This window comes from Danio rerio, chromosome 21 (genome assembly GCF_052040795.2).
Source record: "Danio rerio strain M-AB ecotype USA chromosome 21, GRCz13ab, whole genome shotgun sequence".
NCBI classification, from domain to species: Eukaryota; Metazoa; Chordata; class Actinopteri; order Cypriniformes; family Danionidae; genus Danio; species Danio rerio.
In genome coordinates this window covers 16171791-16196115 of record NC_141041.1, presented here as the reverse complement: position 1 = coordinate 16196115, position 24325 = coordinate 16171791, and the positions used below count along the sequence as shown (strand labels likewise).

Here is a 24325-nt window from a genome sequence, read left to right as displayed (position 1 = left end):
TTAATAAGTGAGTGTATTATGGAAGACTCAGATTCATAGAACTGAACTGGATTGGAGAGGTGTTATCCAAATCATGTGCTTTATAAGTTTGTAGAATTTATCCATTAAAAATACCCTTAAATATACATTTTAGTACTGCTTTAGTGAACCTGAACAAGTATATTAAAATCTATTAATTTTCAATAATTGTATTAGTATTTTTTTTTTTAAGTGTGCTTTAAATACTTTAAAATTAAGTTAGATCTTTGTAGACTAGAAATATATGTACTGTATATCATTTATTTTAGAAATGTGGGCAATACATTAAAGATTCATTTTATTTAAATAAATATTAGATTAATCATTTTTTTTTATTAAACTATTGGGGTGCGGCCAGGTAGGGGGGCTACAAGACATTGTGCCCAGGGGCCTTTGAATTCTGAACCTGCTCCTGGTGAGGTCTGATTTTGTTTAGACAAAAGTCTTGTCACTTAACAGAAATAATGTACTGTATAGAATATAAAGTCATGCTGCAGTAAGAATTAATATTGTGTATGACTCCCATGAGCTTTGAGGACTGCATTCATACATCTCTGCAATGACTCAAATAACTTATTAATAAAGTCATCTGGAATGGCAAAGGAAGCGTTCTTGCAGGACTCCCAGAGTTCAGGATTCATTCAATTCATCTTCAATGCCTCCTTCATGTAATCCTAGACATGCTCATTAAAGTTCATATGTGGTTACTGGGCTGGCCAATCCTGGAGCACCTTGACCTTCTTTGCTTTCAGGAACTTTGATGTGAAGTATGAGTGCTCTCCTGCTGAAAAAAATGCCCTCTCCTTTGGTTTATAATATAATGGGCCGCACAAATGTCTTGATACCTCAGGCTGCTAATGTTGGCATTCACTCTGCAGATCTTTCACACTTCCCCATACTGAATGTAACCCCAAACCATGATTTTTCCTTCATCAAACTTGACAGATTTATGTGAAAATCTTGGGTCCATGCAGATTTCAATAGGTCTTCCGCAGTATTTGTGATTATGAATGCAGATCAACAAATGATTCATCTGAAAGGATCTACCTTCTGCCACTTTTCCAAATGATGAACTAGAGGTCAAGTTATTATTTATTGATCTTACAACTGGGCCACAAGACTTTTGTCAGGTAGTGTAGTCCCCATTTAAATCCGTACTATGAGGAAAAAGCAGTGAAGTTAATAGAGAAGAGAAACATTTTGATCACCAAATGCATCTTCTTTTGAGCTGCTGGAAGAAAAAAACTATACTAATTTGGAACAACATAAGGGAAATCTTGAGAAACTAGTTCACATTCAGATGAGTTGTAAACATCTCATACATCCAGATGGTCTGGAGTAAATTGTACAAGACATCTGACCTCACAGACATGCAGCTTAATAAACATTTGGCTATCTGACTCAGCGGGGTCATTCGACAGTTTAGCCAGAGGCAATTGCTTTGAGACTTACAAAGAATGAGCACATCTGCACTTTACTGAAACAAAATCAAGCAATTATTTGTTCATCTTTAAATAGCAATTTTTACAGTTTAGCTAAACAATAGAAATGGCACATTTTCATATTTTAGTAGCATGAAAGTGTGATATATTACACAACACTATCATCCTGGCCTTTGAAGATAATTGTATGCGATATGAATGACTCACAGTGCTTGAAATATCACACACTCAAAGATGCAGATGAAGATAGAAATCTGTCGTAACATTTAGCTTAACATTTATCATCTCATTTTTGACCCATTGGCATTTGTAAATATTGCAGTTCTGAGCACCTCTAAGTGATTTTACGATTTTGTTGTGGTCTATGAAGGAGAATTTTAGAAAATATATAGATATGTTTCCATCCGGGCGAGGCAGTGGTGCAGTTGGTAGTGCTGTCGCCTCACAGCAAGAAGGTCGCTGGGTTGCTGGTTCGAACCTGGCTCACTTGGCATTTCTGTGTGGAGTTTGCATGCTCTCCCTGCCTTCGCGTGGGTTTCCTTTGGGTGCTCCGGTTTCCCCCACAGTAAAGACATGCGGTACAGGTGAATTGGGTAGGCTAAATTGTCCGTGGTGTATGAGTGTGTGTGTGTGGATGATTCCCAGAGATGGGTTGCGGCTGGAAGGGCATCCGCTGCGTAAAAACTTGCTGGATAAGTTGGCGGTTCATTCCGCTGTGGCGACCCCGGATTAATAAAGGGACCAAGCCGACAAGAAAATGAATGAATGTTTCCATCCATTTTCAAATGGATATTGTGTTGGCAACAACAACGAGGCCAATGTATGGGTCTAAATTATTGTTTCACACATTAAGATTATTTGAACATTAAGCTTGTTTCATGAAGATGTTTTATTGTACTTTAAATATTTTGAAAGTCAATTTCTGGTTATTGATATGCATTGCTAATAACTTAATTTGCACAGCTTTAATGTCAATACCTCATTTTTGTTTACTTTTTATTCTTAAATACTTGTATTTCTGCCAAATATTATCCTCTCCTAGCAAACTATAGATCAATGGAAAGCTTATTTATGCAGCTTTCAGATGATAAATCTGAGATAAAAATCTTGATTTGAAAAAAAAATTGACTGTTTTGGATGGTTCTGTAGTCAGGGTCATAAACATATATAAAAAGTACATGCAAGTAAACACATTTATCATACTGTATATATTTTTTGATGCACAAAAAAAAAAAACTTTGACTCAATAGATATGATTGGAAACAGACCTGAGCAGCAGACTGGTCTCAATCCACAACATCTCAAATGCCGATTTAATCGATTTGAAGTGAAGTTTATATATAAACTAGTTTCAGGAGGATCACATGCTTATGTATAACCACGGTGAGTCCTGCATTAGGAATCACATGATACACCAATCAGTTGAATTCAAATACGTATAAATAGCCAGATTTCCTTACTTTAGCCATCTTCATCTTGAAGAATCTCTCCATCCATCCCTACTTTTTCTTAACTAAATAGGGGGAGCTCTCAAGACCTAACTTAGCCCAGACTCCCCTATGACCCAATGAAATGGGAGGGTGCTCCGAATTCGAGGATTTTTTAAGCTTAGGGCTTTCTCTTGGGACAGCATGCCAAACTCGCTCTTACTTATCAATCATCAGCTAAATTTGAACTCTTGAAATGTGCCAAAGTTTGTCATCAAAACGATTTGGTTAAATTATCGTGTACGGTTGTACTCCCAAACATTTGATATCTACATGCTAAATCACTACACGCTACTCAATGTTTTTTTCACTAAATGCTTAGATTTGAAGTATCTTAGGGGTGTCAATTCATTTGAAAGTTTAATTAAATTAATTATTTGATCCAATTGACTGCTAATTTAATTGTCCTTCATAAAAAGTAAAAAATATTAAAACCAAAAAAAAGTTGATTTAAAAAAAACTATTTATTTGATTTAACTTAAAATGTATTGCACACAATCACTTCAAGTACAACTGCCATATTTATCATGTTTTTTAATGAAATTTAACTTTTAAAAAAATAATAATAAAATTGCTACAAGATGGTGGTAAATGTTTTAATGAGTCGACTGAATCAAGTCGTTTATTTATTTGATTGATTCAAATGTGGCTCAGACATATTACTGTTGCTTAATATTGTTGCTGTTAAATTTGACAAAAAATTACAATAATGTGTGTAAATTATAGCACAATATTAACTTATTTACTGTTGTATAGAATTAATATAACAAATTGTTGTTTTCCTTTAGAATGAAGCATTCTATATTTAGTAAACATTGTAAAAAAAGGAAGAGTTCCACACAATTCATTTATGTTGAATTGAGTTTTTAAATGAGTTTAAAAAATGAAGAATTTTGTGTTGTATCAACTAATTTTAAGTAAGTAGTTTGAACAAGCATTTTATTTTTGAGTGGCGATGTTTAGTTTAACACAGAATTATAACATTTCTACATTGATTAAAACATAATTATGGTATTTTTGTTGATTTTTTTGGTAATAGGATCAGATTGGTTCTGTTGAAATATGCAATATTTGATGTGCAAGTCATTTATTTGTATGGAAAAGTGCTATCATTGTTTCCCCACATGCAACAAGTACTATTTGATAATTATAGATTTTTTAAAAATTGTATTATTTAATACGCATGATATAGACACAGTATTTTTACTTAAACAATTAAACATTCTAAGTTGCACTGTAAAAAACTGTTGGGTTTCACACATCAATTCATGTTGTGGCAACATTAAGGAATTAAGTTAACTCATTAAAGTTTACAAATGTGTGTGGATTTAACATAAAACATTTGATAACAACAATTGCAAAATAAACTCAAGAATTGTGTTGTTTCAGCTCATTTTAAAGACGCATTGAACAAGCAGCAAAGATATGTTTTGAGAGTGTGAGTTCGCACTTTGTATGAAAATAATAAATGTAAAAAAATATATATATAATATAATTTGTTTTTCTTTTTTTTTAAGTCAGATTGATTTGAATGTATTTGATCATTTTGCTGTTTGATCTATGCATCCTCACCTTCCTCTCCCTCAGCTTTTGGATTATATTAGTTTGACCTTAATTCCTGCCTGAACCTTTCGTTCTCTGTCTTGATGAATGTGGGCAGATTTGGCCGTTTCGGCTGACGTGAAATGACCCCTATAACCGAGCAGTGAGAACTCTATCAGTTGTGACAAAGTGCACATCAGAAGCTTTGCACCTCTGGTTCAGTTGTAGTGACAGAGTTTCACCAGCTGAGAGGCTGTAATAAAGCCTGTAATGGCTTGTTTTAGGAGCTGTGATAAAAAGCCTGACCAAGGCAATTGAAAAGCGGTGTACGGAAGGAGACAGACAGATAGGAAGAGAGAAAAACAATGATGGATTCTGAGTGATTATTGCACTGCAGCGTCATAGCCGTTTGTGTGAGGAGAGATCTTTTTAAATGGGTTTAGGCATGGGTAGAATCGATAACACAGAGAAATGTACCAACAGTATTAGGCTTTGATCAGCACCAGCTGACAGGCGTTGGTCTTTTTTCATACGCATCAAGATTCTTCAGGGAAACAATAGCTTTAGTGCAAAACCAAGAGAATATTTTTAACTGTAAATATAGGGAAGCATTCTTAAATATTAATTTACATAAATCTTTGCTGTTTACCTTGTATTTCTTACTTTTTGAGGATCAAATGTCACAAAGTATAGCAATACCAGTAAACTTTTAACTTGTGATGAAATTTTTGTGGTCCCCTTTAGGAAAATGATTCATACATTAGATACATTTAAGTATTTTAAAAATGTAAAAGTGTAGATTGTTCAGTGTGAGGGTTGGGTTTAAGGATAAGATTGTGGTAGAGCAGGGGTGTTCAAACACAGTTCTGGAGGGCCGGTGTCCTACCCAGTTCAGCTTCAACCTCTTTCAACAAACCTGTCTGGAAGTTTCTAATACACCTAGAAAGAGCATGATTGGCTGGTTCAGGTTTGTTTAATTGGGGTTGGTACTAAAATATGCAGGAGACCGGCCCTCCAGGACCATATAGAGTTATAAGTCATAGGTATATGTACAGTATAAAAATCATTAAAATTGTGGAATGTCCTCGTAAAGTGTGTGTGTGTGTGTGTGTGTGTGTACGTGTTTTTGTGACATGTCAGGACACAAATCTGTATAATGACATGGGTATGACACAGGTATTACAAAAAGGAGGTGAAATATGAGGACATTGTTGACGTGTGATGTGGCTATATATTGTCACTGGTGGGATAATAGCATATCACTACTCATGTGATATTGCTATATGTATAAAGAAAATATTGCTAATGCAAACTTCATTTAAATACATTTTTCTTGTTTTAAGAATGTTTGTATTTATTTGTTGGTTTAATATTATAGAATAAAATAATTTTAAAACAAAACTAATTAAGACTTATTAAAAAAAAAACTTTGGGAAAATAAAAAAAAATTGTTCTTCCAAAAATAAAGATGAAAATTAGTTGCACACATTCATCTTGCCTATTGACAAACAAATAAATCGAAGACAAACAAGCAGAATCAATCAGAATCTTTCATGTCGCTGACTGTGATCTGCTTACATGGTTTGCAGGGACTCAGTTCTGTTCTGTTTCTGAAAGGAACTTCATGATTTGTAGCCAATTTAACCTTGTAAGAGTTTAATATTCGTTAGAACATCTCATTTTCCTTCCACAGAAGTAAGCTTAAATGAGGGTGAGAAAAAAGGTTTGAACTTTCTGTTTTATATATATCCAAAAAAAGTTTCTTATCACAAAGTATTACTCTGTTTCTATTTTTCATTCAGCTTACTGGTGAAGGCAGTTGGATGGCCTCTCAGTGGACGCTGATGAATAAATGATTGATCAGCCAGTAAGAACACAGGTTCAGAGGTTCAGCTGTATACATATTCCTGTTCAGAACACACAGTCACAATGGAGATGATCCTGCATCAGGCCTCCATCACTCCACATTAGACCCACACCATACTCTAAGGGCCACTGCCTGCTCGTTAACACCCTCATTAATTAGCCAAATAGATTAGGACTGATTGCTTTGAAGACAATGTGTTTTTCCCCCAGACTCGCATTGTGTGTCTTTGGGGTTGATTTCCCAAGCTGATTAGCAGGGAGCCGAGTGAAATGGCTTTATGATAAGCATCTTTCTCCTCACCACCCTCCATTACTCCCATCACATTTCTGTCTATCAAACCCCTCGACGCTCCTAATCCTTTCCACGCTGGCTGAAAATGGGTACATCTCTCACAATAGCTCAACACGCTCCGGGCGATACCCAACGAGAGAGCGTAGGAGCTGTTGTGTGAGGTAAAGTTGAAGCTATCATTGGGCATCTGTGCGCTCGCCCAGATTCTGGCACACAATGAGGGCGGAGGATGTAAATCATTAGGATGTCGTTTAGCCAGATAATCCCAGCCATGTCCAAATGACGATAATGACGATAATCCGTCAGGGTTGGATTTCTTTTCATCCCTCCTCGTGGCTTGTGACTGTTTGATTGGAGACTGTAACTAAAAGCCGTATTACTCAATAGGCTGGGGGGATCGATCCAAAGACATACTAAACTTATACTAACCCAGGCTCTTTGGTAAATATGGGATTCTGAAAAAAGAAGATTAGGGATGCACCGATACTGAAGCTGGTATCTGGCCGTACTTGTGACAACACACCGATACCAAAGACAGATAGAGTTTTCTCAATACACACAAAGGCTGCAGCAGCAGGAACACAACGTCAGGCTCAGCAGTGTGAAAATATTTCAGAATTAATGACGACAACTAGAGATCAGTGCCTTATTTCAGTGTAGTTCAAATGTTTAACACACATGATCGCTACACTGCAAAAAAAAAAAAATGCTTTTTCTTACTTAAATAATTTGTTTTGTTTCTAGTCCAAATCTCTAAAAACTCTTAAATCAAAAGGATTTTCTTGACAAGCAAAAAATATTGTCTTGTTTTTAGAAATAATATGCAAAAATTAAGATTTTTCTTAGATTGTTTGTCATGTTTCTGGTCCAATATCTAAAAAAATATAAATCAAGAAGCATTTTCTAGATGTGCAATACAAAGTGTCTTGTTTTAAGAAATAATATGCCAAAATTAAGGCAGATTTTCCTTAAAACAAGCCAGTGGGGTAAGCAAAATAATCTTACATCATAAGGAACAACAAGATTATTTTGATTACCCCTTTGGCTGATTATTTTGTTGTGTATAGTTACTGTGTTGAGGTCTGTCAGAATGATCAGGAATATTATTTTCTCACATGAAAGTTGCAAAGCTTTGTTGATACAAAATAATTTGCTTAACTGAGTTATTGCTTCTAAATAACTCAGCTACATTACTATGAGTAGCTAGCATTACTCGCTACGTTTACCGACCTTAAAAGTTTATTTTCTAATAAAAGCAATAGATTTGAAAATTTGAAAAGACACACCTGTCTATATAAGGTCTCAGGGTTGACAGTGCATGTCAGAGCACAAACCAAGCATGAAGACAAAGGAATTGTCTGTAGACCTCCGAGACAGGATTGTCTTGAGACACAAATCTGGGGAAAGTTACTGAAAAATTTCTGCTGCTCTGAAAGTTCCATTGAGCACAGTAGCCTCCATCATTCATAAGCAGAAGATGTTTGGAACCAACAGGACTATTCCTAGAGCTGGCTGGCCATCTAAGCTGAGTGATTGGGGGAGAAGGGAGAACCTCACAGAAGGACAACCATCTGTGAAGCCATCCACCAATCAGGCCTGTATGTTAGAGTGGTAGAGGATACCACTCTTCTCCTGGATTTTGCCAAAAGGCATCTGAAGTACTCTCAGACCATAAGAAACTAAGTTCTCTGGTCTGATGAGACTTAAATTGAACTCTTTGGAGTTAATACCAGGCGTTACGTTTGGAGAAGACCAGGCACCGCTCATTACCAGGCTAATACCATCCCTACAGTAAAGCTAGGTGGTGGCAGTATCATGCTGTGGGGATGTTTTTTTGGCAGCAGAAACTGGAAGACTAGTCAGGATAGAAGGAAAGATGAATGCAGCAATGTACATCCTGAATGAAAACCTGCTTCAGAGTGCTCTTGACCTCAGGCTGGGGCGATGGTTCATCTTCCAGCTGGATAATGACCCAAAGCACACCGCCAAAACATCAATGGAGTGGCTTTACAACAACTCGGTGAATGTCTTTAAGTGGCCCAGTCAGAGCCCAGACCTAAATCCTATTGAACATCTCTGGAGAGATCTGAAAATGGCTGTACACCGTCGCTTCCCATCCAACCTGATAGAGCTTGAGAGGTACACCAAAGAAGAATGGGCAAAAATTCCAGCCAAGCTTGTGGCATCATATTTAAAAAGACCTGAGGCTGTAATTGCTGCCAAAGGTGCATCAACAAAGTATTGAGCAAAGGCTGTGAATACTTACGTAAATTTTTTTTTTTTTTACAAAAATCTTTTTCACATTGTAATTACGGGGTATTGTGTGTAGAATTTTGAGGATGAATTTATTCCATTTTGGAATAAGGCTGCAACATAAAAAAATGTGGAAAAAATGAAGCACCATGAATACTTTCCGCATGCACTGTATACCATTTTTAAAATGCTGTCTTAAGGAGCTTCTTCTTTAAAAAATAATTTTTCATCCCAAATTTTGGAACGGTAATGTACTACTTTAAAAAATACAATTACGAATCCTCCAAGGTGGATATACAGATTTGCAATGGATAAATGAAATGTCTGATTCAGGATTTGACAGAGACTAATTTGATGATTCATTCCTGTGAAAAGCTTGTCTGGCTGTGTGTCACGTTCAGCTCCTGGATGTGAGAGTGGAGGATTGATTTGATGTGTGATTAACAGCATACAGTAAATGTCCTGTCTGGACCACTGATCTACAGAGGTCAGGCCCGCTGTGAGCATTACGCCAGAATAGAGGAAATGAGTTCTTTTGAACTTGTTCCCCCTGATTTCTATTTGCCATTTTCTCTCTTTTCATCCCTTCCCCTCTTGTCTGTCTGATCAGTCTTGTATCACATGGAGACAAAGAAGTGGGAATGTGACTGAAAATTAAACTTCAACATTTGAGCGTTTACATGCTGCTGGGATGGCCAATCTTCCCAGAGGCACTTTGTCAGGCTTTCAGGTTAGCTTGCGACTGCTTGTGCCTGTATAATAACCAGATAACATGGAGAAAGAAAAAAAAAAACAGCCTTGATTATTCTCCAATAAATGTCGGCCGTCTATTGAAACCCCGCCAAGGGCACATTATGGCGTAAATGGATGGGAAATTGAACTTGAAAGTCATACTCCTGAACTCAGCTTCCGAAATTTTCATGTGACCTCATATTAGGTCATTGTGCTTTGAGTAGACTGAACTTATTCCATGTAAGCCTGTTTCCACGAGGACATTTCAATGATAAAGAATGGATTGCATAAGAAAATCAAAGAACTGCGTCAACAGACTAATTGGGGAAAACTGCATGGAACCCAAACAAGTCTGCTATTTCCTACACTGTCCTAAAACTATTTTACTTGTAAAAAAAAAAAATGTAAATAAATAAACATTTTAGTGTGAAAATAAATGTTCATATAATAAATATTTGTAGATTTGTAGGGTCATGTGAGTTAAGAACAGGGATACCATGCTCCTTAAACCAGCTACTGGTAGCTTTGGCTTTCTGGTAGCTCTGTGTGCAGATCCCAAATCCTGCTGAAAAAATAAAATTATCATCTCCAAAAAGCTTGTGGAAGCATGAAGTGTTCTAAAACGTACTGGTATAGACCTACGTTAACTGTGGACTTGATAAAAGACAATGGACTTTCCTCAGCATATAACATTATTAACACCCAAACTGTCTATTAAAAAGTCCAGTTTTTTCTGAAGAAACTTAGATCAATTCAGGTTTGTACCTCTATAATGACACTGTTTTATAAACAATTTATTGACTCTGTTTTACCTTTCTGCATCGTAGCTTGGTACGGTAATCTGAGTGTGTCAAATAAGAACAGGTTGAGTAACCTGGTAAAGGTGGCAGGCAATATCATCGCTTTTAACCAAACTGGTCCAATGATGACCGCTTGTTTATTTTTTCCCCAATTTCTGTTTAACCGAGAGAAGATTTTTTCAACACATTTCTGAACATAATAATTTTAATAACTCATTTCTAATAACCGATTTATTTTATCTTTACCATGATGACTGTAAATAGTATTTTACTAGATATTTTTTCAAGATACTTCCATACGGCTTAAAGGGCCATGAAACCCCCTCGTTTCAGCAGGGTGTTTTCACACCTCTACTTTGGAAAAAGTCAGAAAAGTGGGCGTGTCCAGCTTTGTTTAGGGGGGAGTGTCGAAGGAAAAAAAGAGGCTTGGTGTGGGAGTGTCTATTTGGGCGCGCTGAATTTCAGAGTCCAAAAACACACCCACAGCGGACAATGTGACTGTGTTTACATGGACATCAGTAGTCAAATTATTTGCCAAATTATGAAATGGTGGACTTTAACTGCAGTTTGGCTCTTTCATTCAGGGAATTCATTCATGCCCCTAGCGACAAACGAGATATTTGATTTGAGGAACTGCTCTTAGCGTGTATTTTCATGCAATGTTTGATACCAAAAAAAAAAAAAAGACTCAGCATTTCCCGGAAACTTAGATGCAAACGGCAGGTAGCGTCAGAAAGCCGCGTGTGTTATTCCGGTCACAAAATCCTAAACGAGGTTATAGTTTGGTTATAGTGCTAACTTGTTTACACTCGGTGCAATAGTTTTTTTCGATACAAATAAAATACGAACTGAATAAACAAAGAGCACTGGTCGCTCACTTACCAAATCTGTAGAGGCAGGACAATCCACAGCAACTAGAGCCGCGTCTTTATTAAAAGGAGACTACAAGTGAATCCTGATCGCGTAGACTGTAATCCTCACGTGACGCCAGCTGCGCTCTCACAGAGAGAAAATGAAAACAAAACTTAACGGCAGCAAACTATAAAAGCAACACTTCACGCTTGTTTTGCCAACATAACGTGGCGTCTTTGTCGTCTAAACACTGTGACAGTAATGAATATTAATGAAGTTGCACAATAGAGCGCGCTGATTGGTTTGAACCAAGCTTTACTCATGCATTAATGCAGCAGGCTGTAAGACGTAATAAGACACACTCTAGCACAGACGTCCAGTCTGCACGCTGGAATACAACGCTATTATGTCATGGCCGTGATGCAGCTTCAAAAATTTGTTTCAAACCGAAAGTAAGAATTTGCTTAAAATAACGCAAAAACAACCAATTTACACTTTTTAGTGAAATATAGGTGTCCTAATAGTGTTTTTAGCAGTGTGGGACACATATACGTCTGTCAACAGCTCAAACAATGTGTTTTGGTGTTTCGTGACCCTTTAAATTGACATTTAAAGGCTTAACTAGGTTAATTAAGTTAAGTAGGCAGGTTAGGGGAATTAGGCAAGTTATTGTATAATGATGGTTTGTTCTGTAGATTATCGAGAAAAATATAGCTTAAAGGGGCTAAAAATTTTGTCCCTAAAATGGTTCATAAAAAATACAAAACTGCTTTTATTCTAGCCGAAATAAAACAAAGAAGACTTTCTTCAGAAGGAAAAATATTATCAGACATACTGTGAAAATGTCCTTGCTCTGTTAAACATCATTTGAAAAATATTTTTAAAAGAAGAAAAAGATTGAAGGGGGCTCATAATTCTGACTTCAACTGTATATGACGAAAATAATTCTATAAATAAAATTGTCATTTGTAACGTTGCCATCATTTGTAATTATGTGTTTTGTTTGTTTTATAATCATTTCTAAGAAGTAATATTTACAGAGAGATAAATGCATACACTTATATCCTTTTGTCTTTTCTGATCATTTTTCACACAAAAAAATGGCATTAGAACACCTATTTTTGACTTCCTCCCAACTCCTTTGTGACTTGATCCAGACCAAATTATTTTGGTGACCATCCTGTACTTTCTTTCTCAGTATTGATATTGTATACTTGTAACCAGTGAAGAGTCACACAAGAGCTCAGATTTCAGCTGAACTCCCTCTCAGCCTGTAAATTTATATTCTTCTCTGTGTTAAAAGGCTGTTTACTGGAGAGAGTATATGCCAGAAGTCAAGCAGGAGAGCAACGGGGTGAGATGAATTAATGTATAAACTGTGTAGCACATTGCATAGAGATTGTTAGGTCACTCGGCTCATTGTAAATGCAGCATTGGCCAGCGCTGACCTTGGCACGGACCAACAAATCCACTGTAAGCCCAGCGTTATCAACAAAACCACCACAGTGCAACTTGATTGAATCTACATACTGACCTTCATTCAGTAACCAGTGTAAATGCAGAACACCACCCACAGCAGCACAAATGACCTAATAACTCTACTGAGAGAGTCAATGTTGTGCAAATGTAATCGAACGCTTGTGTGTGTTCTGTACAGAGGGCACACTTTTTAGTGGGCACTTACCAAAGCCAGCACTCAGAAATTAATTTCTCATCGATCTGTCTCTGTACTTGGAAAAGAGAGCTCACATCGCCCTTGGAGGAAGTGATTAGCTTGATCGTGTAGAGTAGTGGACCTCCGAATAACCGTTGCTTGTTTCCAAATTACCTTAAGTGAAACTGAAAAATATGTTTACCGGTTGTGCATATATAGATAATAAATAAATAGAGCAGTATTGGGTTTAAACAGTTACAAATTAACCATTTACTGTATTTAAATAACTTTTCTATTGGAAAAAAAGCAAAGTAAGAGTTTATTGTTTTTTTAGGTCATTTAAAGGTGACATATTGTGCAAAAATCCCTTTTTTAAGGGGGATAAATAGTTGTGTAGCAAGATTCTGTGAATATAACCAGCTTAGTAGTAAAAAATGTATACATTTTATTTTTTATAATCATTCTTCATAAAAACAGTCTGCAGAAACATGTTGATTGACATACTACCTTTGTACATGTCATCAGAGGAGGAAACCCTGCCCAGTATTGCCGATCTCTCCCTCATAAGAACGTTAGTCTTGTTTTTGAATCTGCCACTATGCTAACACACAGGCATTTGCAGCACTGCCTTTTTTGAGATCTCACTTGAATACAAAGCTACAGTCATCAAAATGGCACAATTGGGATCAAAGCTTAAAGGGGCACTTTCAAAAATGCCCCTTATTTGAAAATTTTTTATGGGGTTTTATATATATATATATATATATATATATATATATATATATATATATATATATATATATATATATATATATATATATATATAATTTTTTTTTTCAACTAAAGAACATTTATCAAGACAATTGTATATGCTTAAGAAAAAAAAATAATGACCATGTAAGATATCAATTCAGAAAAGCAGAGTAATTGTATTTTCTTATTGTTATTATTCATATTCATTTTTGTAGGTTTGTTTAAACTACATTTTTCATGCAGGTTTTATTTGTCCAACAACAACTTGTTATTATTTTTTTTGTCTTGTTTCTAGTCCAAATATTTTTTAAAAATCCTTAAATCATGAAACATTTTCTGAACAAGAAAAAATATTTAAGCAAAATTCAGTGAGGTTTTCCTTCAGAAAACAATAAAAAAAAACAAGATTATTTAGCTTGTTTTAAGGAAAACCTCAATTCTCGCATATTATTCTTTTAAACAATAAGAAAATTCTTCTTGATTTAAGAATTATACATATTTGGACTAAAAACAAGAGAAAAAAAAGTTAGAAAAACATTTTTTTGCAGTAATTTGAATAGTTTGCATTTTAATACATATAGTTTGCGTCAGCCTTTTTAATTGAATAAATGTGTATTTTTGGAGCTTTGCTGCCTTTGATGAATATTTAATAGACATATAGTTTTAAAATTAAATTGTCCTGTTTGATGCCTTTTAAAAATGAAGAGTCCAATTTCTATTGTCTATATTCTTTTCTATGCTTTTCTGCAGGTTTCACAAAGTCAAATTTAAGATTTTTTAAGACCATCAGGAATAAAATTTCAGACTGCAAAGGAATTACTTAATGGCCCAGCAAAAGAAAAAAAAAAGACTTGCCCCATGAAGAAACAAATTCTTATTACAATTTTTTTATCACATATTTTATATAATGTATCAAATCAAGCAAACCCAGTTGTACACATCCAAAAAATGCAATGTTATGTAAAGAATTATAATGTTGTGGATTTGTATGTATTTGACTTTTATTTTATATTAACCCTCCCTTGGACAGGAGTTGAGAATTTGCAAGTCTGCTAAAACACTTTAAACAAATGCATTTGGATTGTCCAGTGTAATTGTGATGTCCATGTCAAATAAACAATAAATAAAATACTAATAGTAATTTTGCTAAAAGTTTTATAAAGATGTGTTGTTGGTGATCGGATGTGTGTTGGAAGGAAAAATAAGACCTGTTTAAAATGATTTAAAATCTACAATACAATACAATATTCATAATTCAGTGAATTTAAGATGAGAACTTTTAAAAGACATTTTGTTCTTGAAGACTTTTTAAGACCCTGTGGACACCCTGTTAATCCAATTCATTCTAAATAAGTAGATTGAACAAGCAGCAAAAGTAATTTTTGAGTGTCTCATCTAGAATTATTAGGGATTTAGTTACTTTTGAGACAAACTAATTAGGAAAGCAATTTCAATACAATTTTTATTATTAGTTTGTAATTTATTACTTTTTTGAAGTAACTTACCCAACACTGCCCTAGAGTTAGAAAGAGACAGCTTTTGACAGCCTGCCGCATGCCTTGTCCTATTTATGTTTTCAAAGCGGTGCCGAATGTAGCTTCTAGCACTGTCGCCGATCTTACAAAGGGATTGATGTCTATTTCAAGCCACATGTTTCTGTTCTCACACAGGGTGAGGACGTTTCCGAAGGAGTCGACTTCGCTGGGACGAGACACTGTGCGGGCTCTCATGTATTATGCCCTGAAAGTATGGAGTGACATCGCGCCTCTCAACTTTCATGAGGTGGCGGGGAATGAGGCCGACATTCAGATTGACTTCACCAAAGCAGACCATAATGACGGATACCCCTTTGATGGGCCCGGCGGCACAGTGGCACATGCCTTCTTTCCTGGAGAGAGATTCACTGCTGGAGACACACACTTTGATGATGATGAAGCCTGGACATTCAGAGCACCAGGTAAGACAGCAAGAGAATGGATGAATGATTGAGTCAGAGTTTCTTGCTTTTATAATTTGTTCTCTGCATTTTTTTGGTTTGTTTGTTTTATAAAAGTCAGTGGTCTCTAATGTGTATATATATGAGGGGGTGTGCATCTCAGAAATGTGGCCAATGTGATACGCATCTTGATGTATCTAGCAATACAATACATAAAAGATTCAGCTACTGATACGATCTAATTCAATCTTAGCATAATGCAGTACAATATGATTTAGAGTCTATTAAAACATTATGCAATTAGATGCAGAACATTCCAATGGATATAAATATGATCACTTTTTTATCGCTAACTGTCAGGTTAAGCTCAGATCCTCTAACATTGACTAATAGGAAAGCTGGGATATAACACTTGATTCTATTGAATAGCCTACTTTTATAGCCATGCAGATTCTCTATTTGGTTTTATGACAGGCTTGCCTGTTGTAATTTGCTATACCAATAGCAGAACACTTGAACATTATGATCTAAAACTGCTCTTAAATACATTAAAAAAGCAAAGGGTTAAAGAAAAACGAGGATCTGAAGAAAATCTAAATATCTTAAATACGTTAAATACCACAATTATTTTCGCTATTTGCTGTGGTGGATCAATTAATTGATGGACTCGGGTCTTCGCAGTGTTGTGATACGTCATGGTCACGCAATAGAGGTGATGACAGAACATGCTTGAGAAACAGTTTAGACTGGAGAAAACAATCTACATATAAAATATTGGTCAGATTATTGTTCATGTGCAGTACGGTGACTAAGTGGCTAGCACTGTTGCCTCACAGCAAGAAGGTTGCTGGTTCGAGTCCTGACTGGGTCAGTTGGTGTTTCTGTGTAGAGTTTGCATGTTCTCCCTGTGTTGGAATGGGTTTCCTTTGGGTGCTCTGGTTTCCCCCACAGTGCAAAGACATGCGCTACAGGTGAATTAAGTAAGCTAAATTGGCCATAGTGTATAAGTGTGTGTAAATACAAGAGTGTATGTCACGACACCTGATAAATAAGTGACTAAACCGAAGGAAAATGAATGAATGAATTATTGGTCATTTTTAAACAGTAGTGTTGTGCATGAATAATTTTTACAGATGCAAATATGTTAGGCATGATGCATCGTGATTTAAATGCCAACCTGTATCTGAGTTTTTAATCTGATGTATTACATTGTTCATATTTTACAAATGCATCAAGCAAATCTGGGAATCTTTCAATCCCTAATATACACCAACATAAAAAAAAAAAAAAAATATATATATATATATATATATATATATATATATATATATATATATATATATATATATATATATATATATATATATATATATGCTGTATGCAAGGCTGCATTTATTTGTACAAAAAGAGAACAATACATTTGTAAATATTAGGACAATTAAAAAAAAAGACTTTCAAATTTTAAATAAATCATGAAAAAATGTCATCAAAACATTTTGTTATGGCACAGCTGAATTTTTTGAATTTTATAGCATTTTTTCAATATAGATTGTGTCAAAGCAGCTTAACATGGAAGTTCAAGTAAAACTGAAACTGCTTCAGTCCAGTTTCAGAGTTGAAGATCAGTTTAATTCAGTTCAGTGTAATGTAAATCTCACTACTGAAAGCCAATCCAAAGATGCGCAGCTCCACAATTGCAAATATTGATTTCTTCAAATGGCATTGAGTTGAATGTAAACATGTCTGAAACAATGTCATCCTAAAAAAATGTCAATATGGTAGTTATGTATCAATTTTGATTTATTCAGTAAAATACTGATGACATGTCTTCCCAGTTTTTTTTTATTAAAATGTTATCATTTGAATCTTTGGTTCCACTTCATATTGTGTACTTAACTACTTTTGTACTTTACAATATAAAGACATTAAGTACACTGTATTTATATTTTGTTGCATAACACTTCCAGTAATGTTCAGTTGGGATATAGATCAGGATTAGGAAAGCTTTAGTGGTTTGATGGTTGGTTGTAGTGTAAGGCATCATAAGCAGTGTAATTATAAATGCAATTACAGAAAATATTACAGGTATAAATACAATGTAAAACATGTATTTACACAATAAGTACATTGTAACAATTGATCACTTTCAATGTAAGTACAGCTGAAATCAGAATTATTAGCCGCCCTTTGGTTTTTCTTTTCTTTTTAAATATTTTCCAAATGTTGTTTAACAGAGTTTCCCCATTGATGGGTTGTGGCTAGAAGGGCATCCGCTGCGTAAAAACTTGCTGGATAAGTTGGTGGTTCATTCCGCTGTGGCGACCCTGGATTAATAAAGTGACTAAGCTGAGAAGAAAATGAATGAATGAATGAATGTTTAACAGAGCAAGGAAATTTTCACAGTATGTTTGATAATATTTTTTCTTCTGGAAAATGTCTTATTTGTTTTATTTTGGCTACCCTGTTCTGTCTAGTTAACCTAATTAACCATGTTAAGCCTTTAAATGTCACTTTAAGCTGTATAGAAGTGTCTTGAAAAATATCTAGTAAAATATTATGAACTGTCATCATGGCAAAGATAAAAGAAATCAGTTATTAGAGATGAGTTATTTAAACTATTATGTGTAGAAATGTGTTGAAAAAAAATCTTCTCTCTGTTAAACAGAAATTGGGGGAAAAATAAACGAGGGTGGGGGGTAATAATTCAGGGGGGTCAATAACTCTGACTTCAACTGTACATATTAGTAAAGGCTACTTAATATAAAGTGGGACCGAATCTTTTTTGTATTAAGACAAAAAGATACCGTCTTTCTATATTTAATATTATACAGCACAATTCCACAAGCAAAAGTACATCAATCTTATCAATCTTTAGGGATTCCGAATCATTGTAAAATGATTGACAGGCAGAGATTGTCTCTGATTGGCCAAGAGTCTGACAGGCTAAAAAGAAGAGCTGCTGTCTAGGACTGTCACACAGGCAGGTGTGATTTCTCCTGACACTTTTATTTTTCCAATAACGCCTGTCAAGTAATAGAGACATTTTGTGTGCAGTATTCCAAAACAGCACCCGGAGCCCAATAACCAGTCTGAAAGCAACAGATGCCGCTTCCTATCACAGTTCCTCACTCTTTACTCATGGGCCCTAACCTGACTCGACCACCTCCAATGCGCTCCTCCTTATATACCAAAGGTGCACATGTTTGCAGAGAGCTACACTACCCACAGTGCTGATAATTAGCATTATCCCAACCTGCACAGTGAGCGAACCCTGATGGGATTGGTTCAAACGACCCTTTGCATCCTTGTTTGGCCCTCTTGTGGCTGCAGGCCATATGCTCGTGGACAGCCGTAGAGTCTGCCCCAATTAAACCCCCCGTCAGACGAGCAGCTGTTTGCTTAGGCCTTTTGGCAGGTGCAGATGTAATATGAAGGATTGAAAGCAAAGAAAAAGGGAGGGAAAAGCCCTACTCAAAAAAAAATCACCAGCCTTTCAGCACCCACTTACACCGTCTCGCTTATACCCACAGCTGAGCGTCGTCCTCCCCTGCTCCATCTCTCAGCACCACTTCACCTCTTTGTGTGTGTCCAACTGACCCTTCACCGAAACACGGCCGTTTGCATGTTTTCGCTTCATTAGCCGTCCATCTAATGACCACCTGCACCTGGACCTCCCATATGGTCATCAATTATTCCTGACTCGTCATCAGTGGATATTATTCAGCGCGGGCTGTTGTAGCAGACCCAAGATTTTTACATTGGCCAAAAGCAAGCTAATTTATAGTGTTATTTTTGGCTTTCCGTCCACCCTTTGAGACTGAGCAACGAGGCTTTTTTTTTTTTTTTTAGAGATGCACCAATCAGCCGGCTAGAAATCAGGAGCCAGACAGTTTCTCCTTTATATGTTTTATTTCTACCAGACTCTTTACTGGACTTGCACACAGAATCCATTCCAATCATTTGATATTACAAACGCGGGCAGCACGGTGGCGCAGTTGGTAGCACAAAGGCCTCACAGCAAGAAGGTTGCTGGTTCGAGCACCAGCTGGGTCAGTTTGCGTTTCTGTGTGGAGTTTGCATGTTCTCCCCTGCTTCGCATGGGTTTCCTCCGGGTGCTCCAGTTTCCCCAACAAGTCCTAAGACATGTGGTACAGGTGAATAGGTAAGCTAAATTGTTCGTAGTGTATATGTGTGATTGAGTATGTATGGATGTTTCCAAGTGATTGGTTGAAGCTGGAAGGGCATCTGATGCGTAAAACATGTGCTGGATAAGTCGAACAAAGCCGAAAAGAAAATGAGTGAATGAGTCTGTAAACGCAGTGTTAACAGAGATGCTGAAGTTGGAGGACAGATGTACTAGTTGAATGGTTCTCAAACTTTTTTCATCAAGAACCACCTCAGAAAGACTTTGTACCACTTTGATGACGAGGCAGATTAGTTCCTATTATTAAGAATATTTATTATTGCCAGCCACTTTAAACATTATAAAAGGTTTGAACATTAACATTGTACTGTACTTATAGGTTAAAAAACAAAGAAACAAAATAAAAAGTCAACGTTTACAGTGCATTCAGAAAGTATAGCTCTTCTCTTTTTCCACATTTTTTATGTTACAGCTTTATTCCAAAATAGATTAAATTCATTTATTTTCTCAAAATTATACACACAATACCGCATAATGACAATGTGATTTTTTTTTAATTGTTGCAAATTTATTAAAAACCTGAAAAATCACATGTACATAAGGATTCACAGCCTTTGCTCAATACTTTGTTGATGCACCTTTGGCAGCGATTACAGTCTCAGGTCTTTTTGAATATAAAGCTGCTGCTGACCGCCTGGAGCTCAGAGTCGAATTTTTTAAAGATGGCTATCCTTATACATAAACTGCCGATTTGACTTTAAAAATAACTAATATAAAAATAACTATAAGCAGCACATGTGAGTTACTATGGTAAACATCTGGGAGAAGTGCCTTTACTTCCAACTGTGAACAAAACTAGAACTACCTGTGCATTTAAACGAAAATAATGCACACCCTCCAGCCAATCAGAATCGAGAATTTCAACAGAACCTTGGAATAAGAAATGCATTTACTAACATGAACAAACAATGAACTATGCATTATTGCAATGTTTATTGATATAAGTTAGTGTAATGTAACGTATTGAAAATAAAACTGTTCCTTGTTAGTTCATGTTAACAGTGCATTAACTAATGTTAACATGCAATAATTAGTATTTTAAAAACATCATAAATCATAGTCATAAATCATAGTTTTATTTTAAAATGTATTGTTCATAATTAATTCATGTTAGTAAATAAATTAACTAAATCCTTATTGTAAAATTAGCATTTTTCTTGTATTTAATAAATATTATTACATCTTAAAATCTTATTTTAATATAATTTAAACTGTTTCCTGTAAACTGTGAGCACACTCACTTCTTAATATTTTGCTAATATAACTGTTTTTGTATTCTTAAGAAGTTTTAAAAGGATTATGGACATGCACAAAGCTGCAAAAAAAGCTAAATGTTTTAAATTGCAGACTAGCAGACAAACAGTGTGAAGGCTATTTATTTGGTTACACGTATGAATTTTTATGCATTGATAGCTTGACTAAATCTTTGGATAGATGAAAAAATTGCGTAAGAATTCTTACTCTGTTTAATCCTCCAACGGGCAAACTCCTTAGCATCACTTTGTCCATTCTTGAAGAAAATATTCAGCCCTACAAAAGTGACGAAACATGGAGTAATGCTAAAGTAAAGAACTGGATGTTTTGTTGCTGAGGAAGAAACTGAGTTTAGTAGTTTACAGCAGGGTGCCGCTAAGGAGTGTAAATAATTGATATGATCCCGATAGACGGCGGACGGAACTTCCATGTACATCTGTAGACTGCAGAAGAAAAAAAAAACTTACACCGTCATTTTAGTTTTTTTAGTTAAAATAAAGTGCTACTTATTAAAAAAACCAACAGTAATTCAACACCTAAATTAAATTACAGAATTGCAGAATATAGAAAGACTTTCATACGTTCACATTGAAATAAACAAATAAATTGTTTTAATTACAGTCTTTAAAGGGTTAGTTCATCTTTGTCATTACAAACCTATAACAGTTTGTTGATTTAGAAAACAAGATTAAATTGACTATGTAATATCTCTGTCCTTTCACTGAACGCCAAATGCTGTTCAGTTTAATTGAAAAACTTTAAAGTGATCAACGTTGGTCAAATTTGTATTACTTGACAGAAGCTCAATCATGCTTGCTTTATGCGTGACAACCAGTAATGGTTCTATAAATAAACAGCGTTACTAATGCTTTTTTCAGTAACAAGTAATTTTGAGCTTTTGTCAGCTAATTTTATCGGGTTTAAAGTCATTTTGGGGTGGGATCAAAATCTGTGACGTAGTACGCATCTGTTAGTGGAGTAATGACGCATCAGTTTCTCATTATTATTCATAGTGGAGTTTTTTTATCCCATGAGAACACCCTTCTTCTTAATTATTCATGAGAGCACATGCTTTCCGTAGGTAATGCAGACCTGCTAAGCTGTAAGGCCCACTGACTAGGTAAGACCGAGTCGGTGCACGGCAAGGGTTATATGTGTTTTTTGCCATGATCCATATGGGTTTGTTGCATGTTTTTCCACGCGATTCTGTCAGGGCCAATACAGCAAAGCTGTTGGTTTGCAGCAAGCATTTTTGTCAAGAGAGCTTTACTAGAATCAGAGAATGGCAGTCTTTGTCTTTTTTCAGTTAAGTTTGTTACCATTCAGACACATCGCATATCCATGCTGATGTGTTTGCCATATTTTTAAAATCCTCCATATTACCTGCAGACCTGCTGCACTGCTATCCACCTTATTTATAGGGTTTTTATAAACACAATTATCTTTATAATGATAACAAATTGTGGTTATGTGTATATAAAATTACGAATAACATATGTGGCATGGTATTAAATTACTATTTACTTCTTTGCATTTTAACTTTGTAAACTATCAAATCATGCGTCTCCTCACGGTTTGGGTTGCCCTCTGCTCTCAGCGCTCCAAGTCCCATTATAAAGCATTTTTGGAAAAAATTCTGAGGTAGACTTGAACCAAAAGAGGGGAGTTTCATGGCCCTTTAAATGTAAACAAAAGGCTCAATTAAATACTTTTATTAATTAAAGAGATCATGTCTCTGAAGACTTGAATTAAACCACATCTAGAGTAAACAGCCTTTCAATTGAGGTACAGAAATATGATTAAAAATACAATAATTTGTGTTCTGAAGATGAACAAAGGTCTCATAGCTGTGCATTAGCATAAGAGTGAGTCAATGATGACAGAATGTTCGTATTTTAGCCAACTAAGCCTTTAAAGCTCAGCTAATTAAAACAAAAAGCGAGTGAACAAATGCACGTCCCTTTTCTGTTTCTCTCTCCCTCCAGCGCAGTCTGGAGAACTGTAACCATATTGTTTCTGACAGAACAAGAGCTCTCTCTTTGAGCGAACAGTGGAATGAAACAGGAAAGAGGAAGTTCTGCTGTGTGTAGCGTGTAATTAACTCTTAATGGAGACTAGACAGAATCTGAAATGCTGTTTGAGATTTGGGTTATCCTCCTAGATGTTACACAGCAGCAGGGGCCGTCCCATGTTCATACTAGAATCACAGGAGCGTCTCTGTTATGACAGCGGGCAGATTGCTTTTATTAATTATGCCTTCATTCACCGCTCACTAATGCAGACTGATTGTTATAGCCAAAACAAAAGGCTCATTAAGCAGGTGCTTTTTTGATCAACTTTTTGCATTTTGGCCCAAGCCAGTGATGCACTATTGTTTTTAAAGTCTGTGTGCGTCCATGATTTTTGTGTGTGTGTGGATGACAAAATGAGGCAGAAGACCCTAGTCCATTATCGTCCATTTTACCTAGCCACCAGTCATTAGCAGTGACTATTGTTGAATTATTCTGCTAGAGAGAGAGAGAGAGAGAGAGAGAAAGTGCACTCTTTACCTTCACAAGCAAGGTTATTTTAAGTAATCTACAACTTTCTGCCTGTGCTTCGCTGACTTTAAAGAGTTAGTTCATCTGAGAATAAAAACACCTGACATTATTTATGCACTTTCATGTCCTTCAAAACCTATTCAAAGCTTTCACAAAAGAAGAATATTTGATTAATTGTACTGGCAATTATTTGACATGCAGTCGCAATAAATAGAAAAGGTTTCCAATATTCTGCCGTAGTGAAAGTCTTCTGAAACCATATAGGCACATTAGTGAATCAGTCAGTGTGTTTTCTGAACTGAATTAACCTAATGCAATAAAAAGTGAAAGATAGATCACACAAAAATAAAAATGTAGTTCTCTTTACTCACCATTTGCTTGTTCTAAACGTCTATGAGTTTATTTCTTTTGAACATAAAAGAAAACCTGTTACCATTGACCTCCATATAATTTGTTTTTTCCTAATATGGAAGTCAGTGGTAATAGGTTTCCAGCTTTCTTTAAAATAAATGTTAGTTAATTAATGTTTCATAACGGTTTGAAACAAGTGAATGGTGAGTAAATGGTGTTATTTTTTGCATAAACAAAATAAACCTGCATAAACAAATTCTTTTAAAATATATGTAAAAAAAAAACAAATAGTTGATTAATGGCCTGATTAAATAAAACATTTACCAGGTCTGTTTTGTAAACTGCATCA

General features: G+C 35.6%; 2 protein-coding genes across 4 annotated transcripts in view; one reads left to right on the top strand and one right to left on the bottom strand.

Moving 5' to 3' along the window:
* The window catches only part of mmp17a (matrix metallopeptidase 17a), a 232811-nt gene that overhangs the window by 163881 nt on the left and 44605 nt on the right, over positions 1 to 24325 (top strand). For all 3 annotated transcript variants that reach the window (XM_087300976.1, XM_087300975.1, XM_087300974.1), the window contains one exon: positions 15362 to 15648. In XM_087300976.1, coding sequence (XP_087157102.1) covers positions 15362 to 15648 — 287 coding nt within the window. The remainder of the gene's footprint in view (positions 1 to 15361; positions 15649 to 24325) is intronic.
* The window catches only part of LOC147838808 (uncharacterized), a 483811-nt gene that overhangs the window by 419990 nt on the left and 39496 nt on the right, over positions 1 to 24325 (bottom strand). The window lies entirely within an intron of this gene.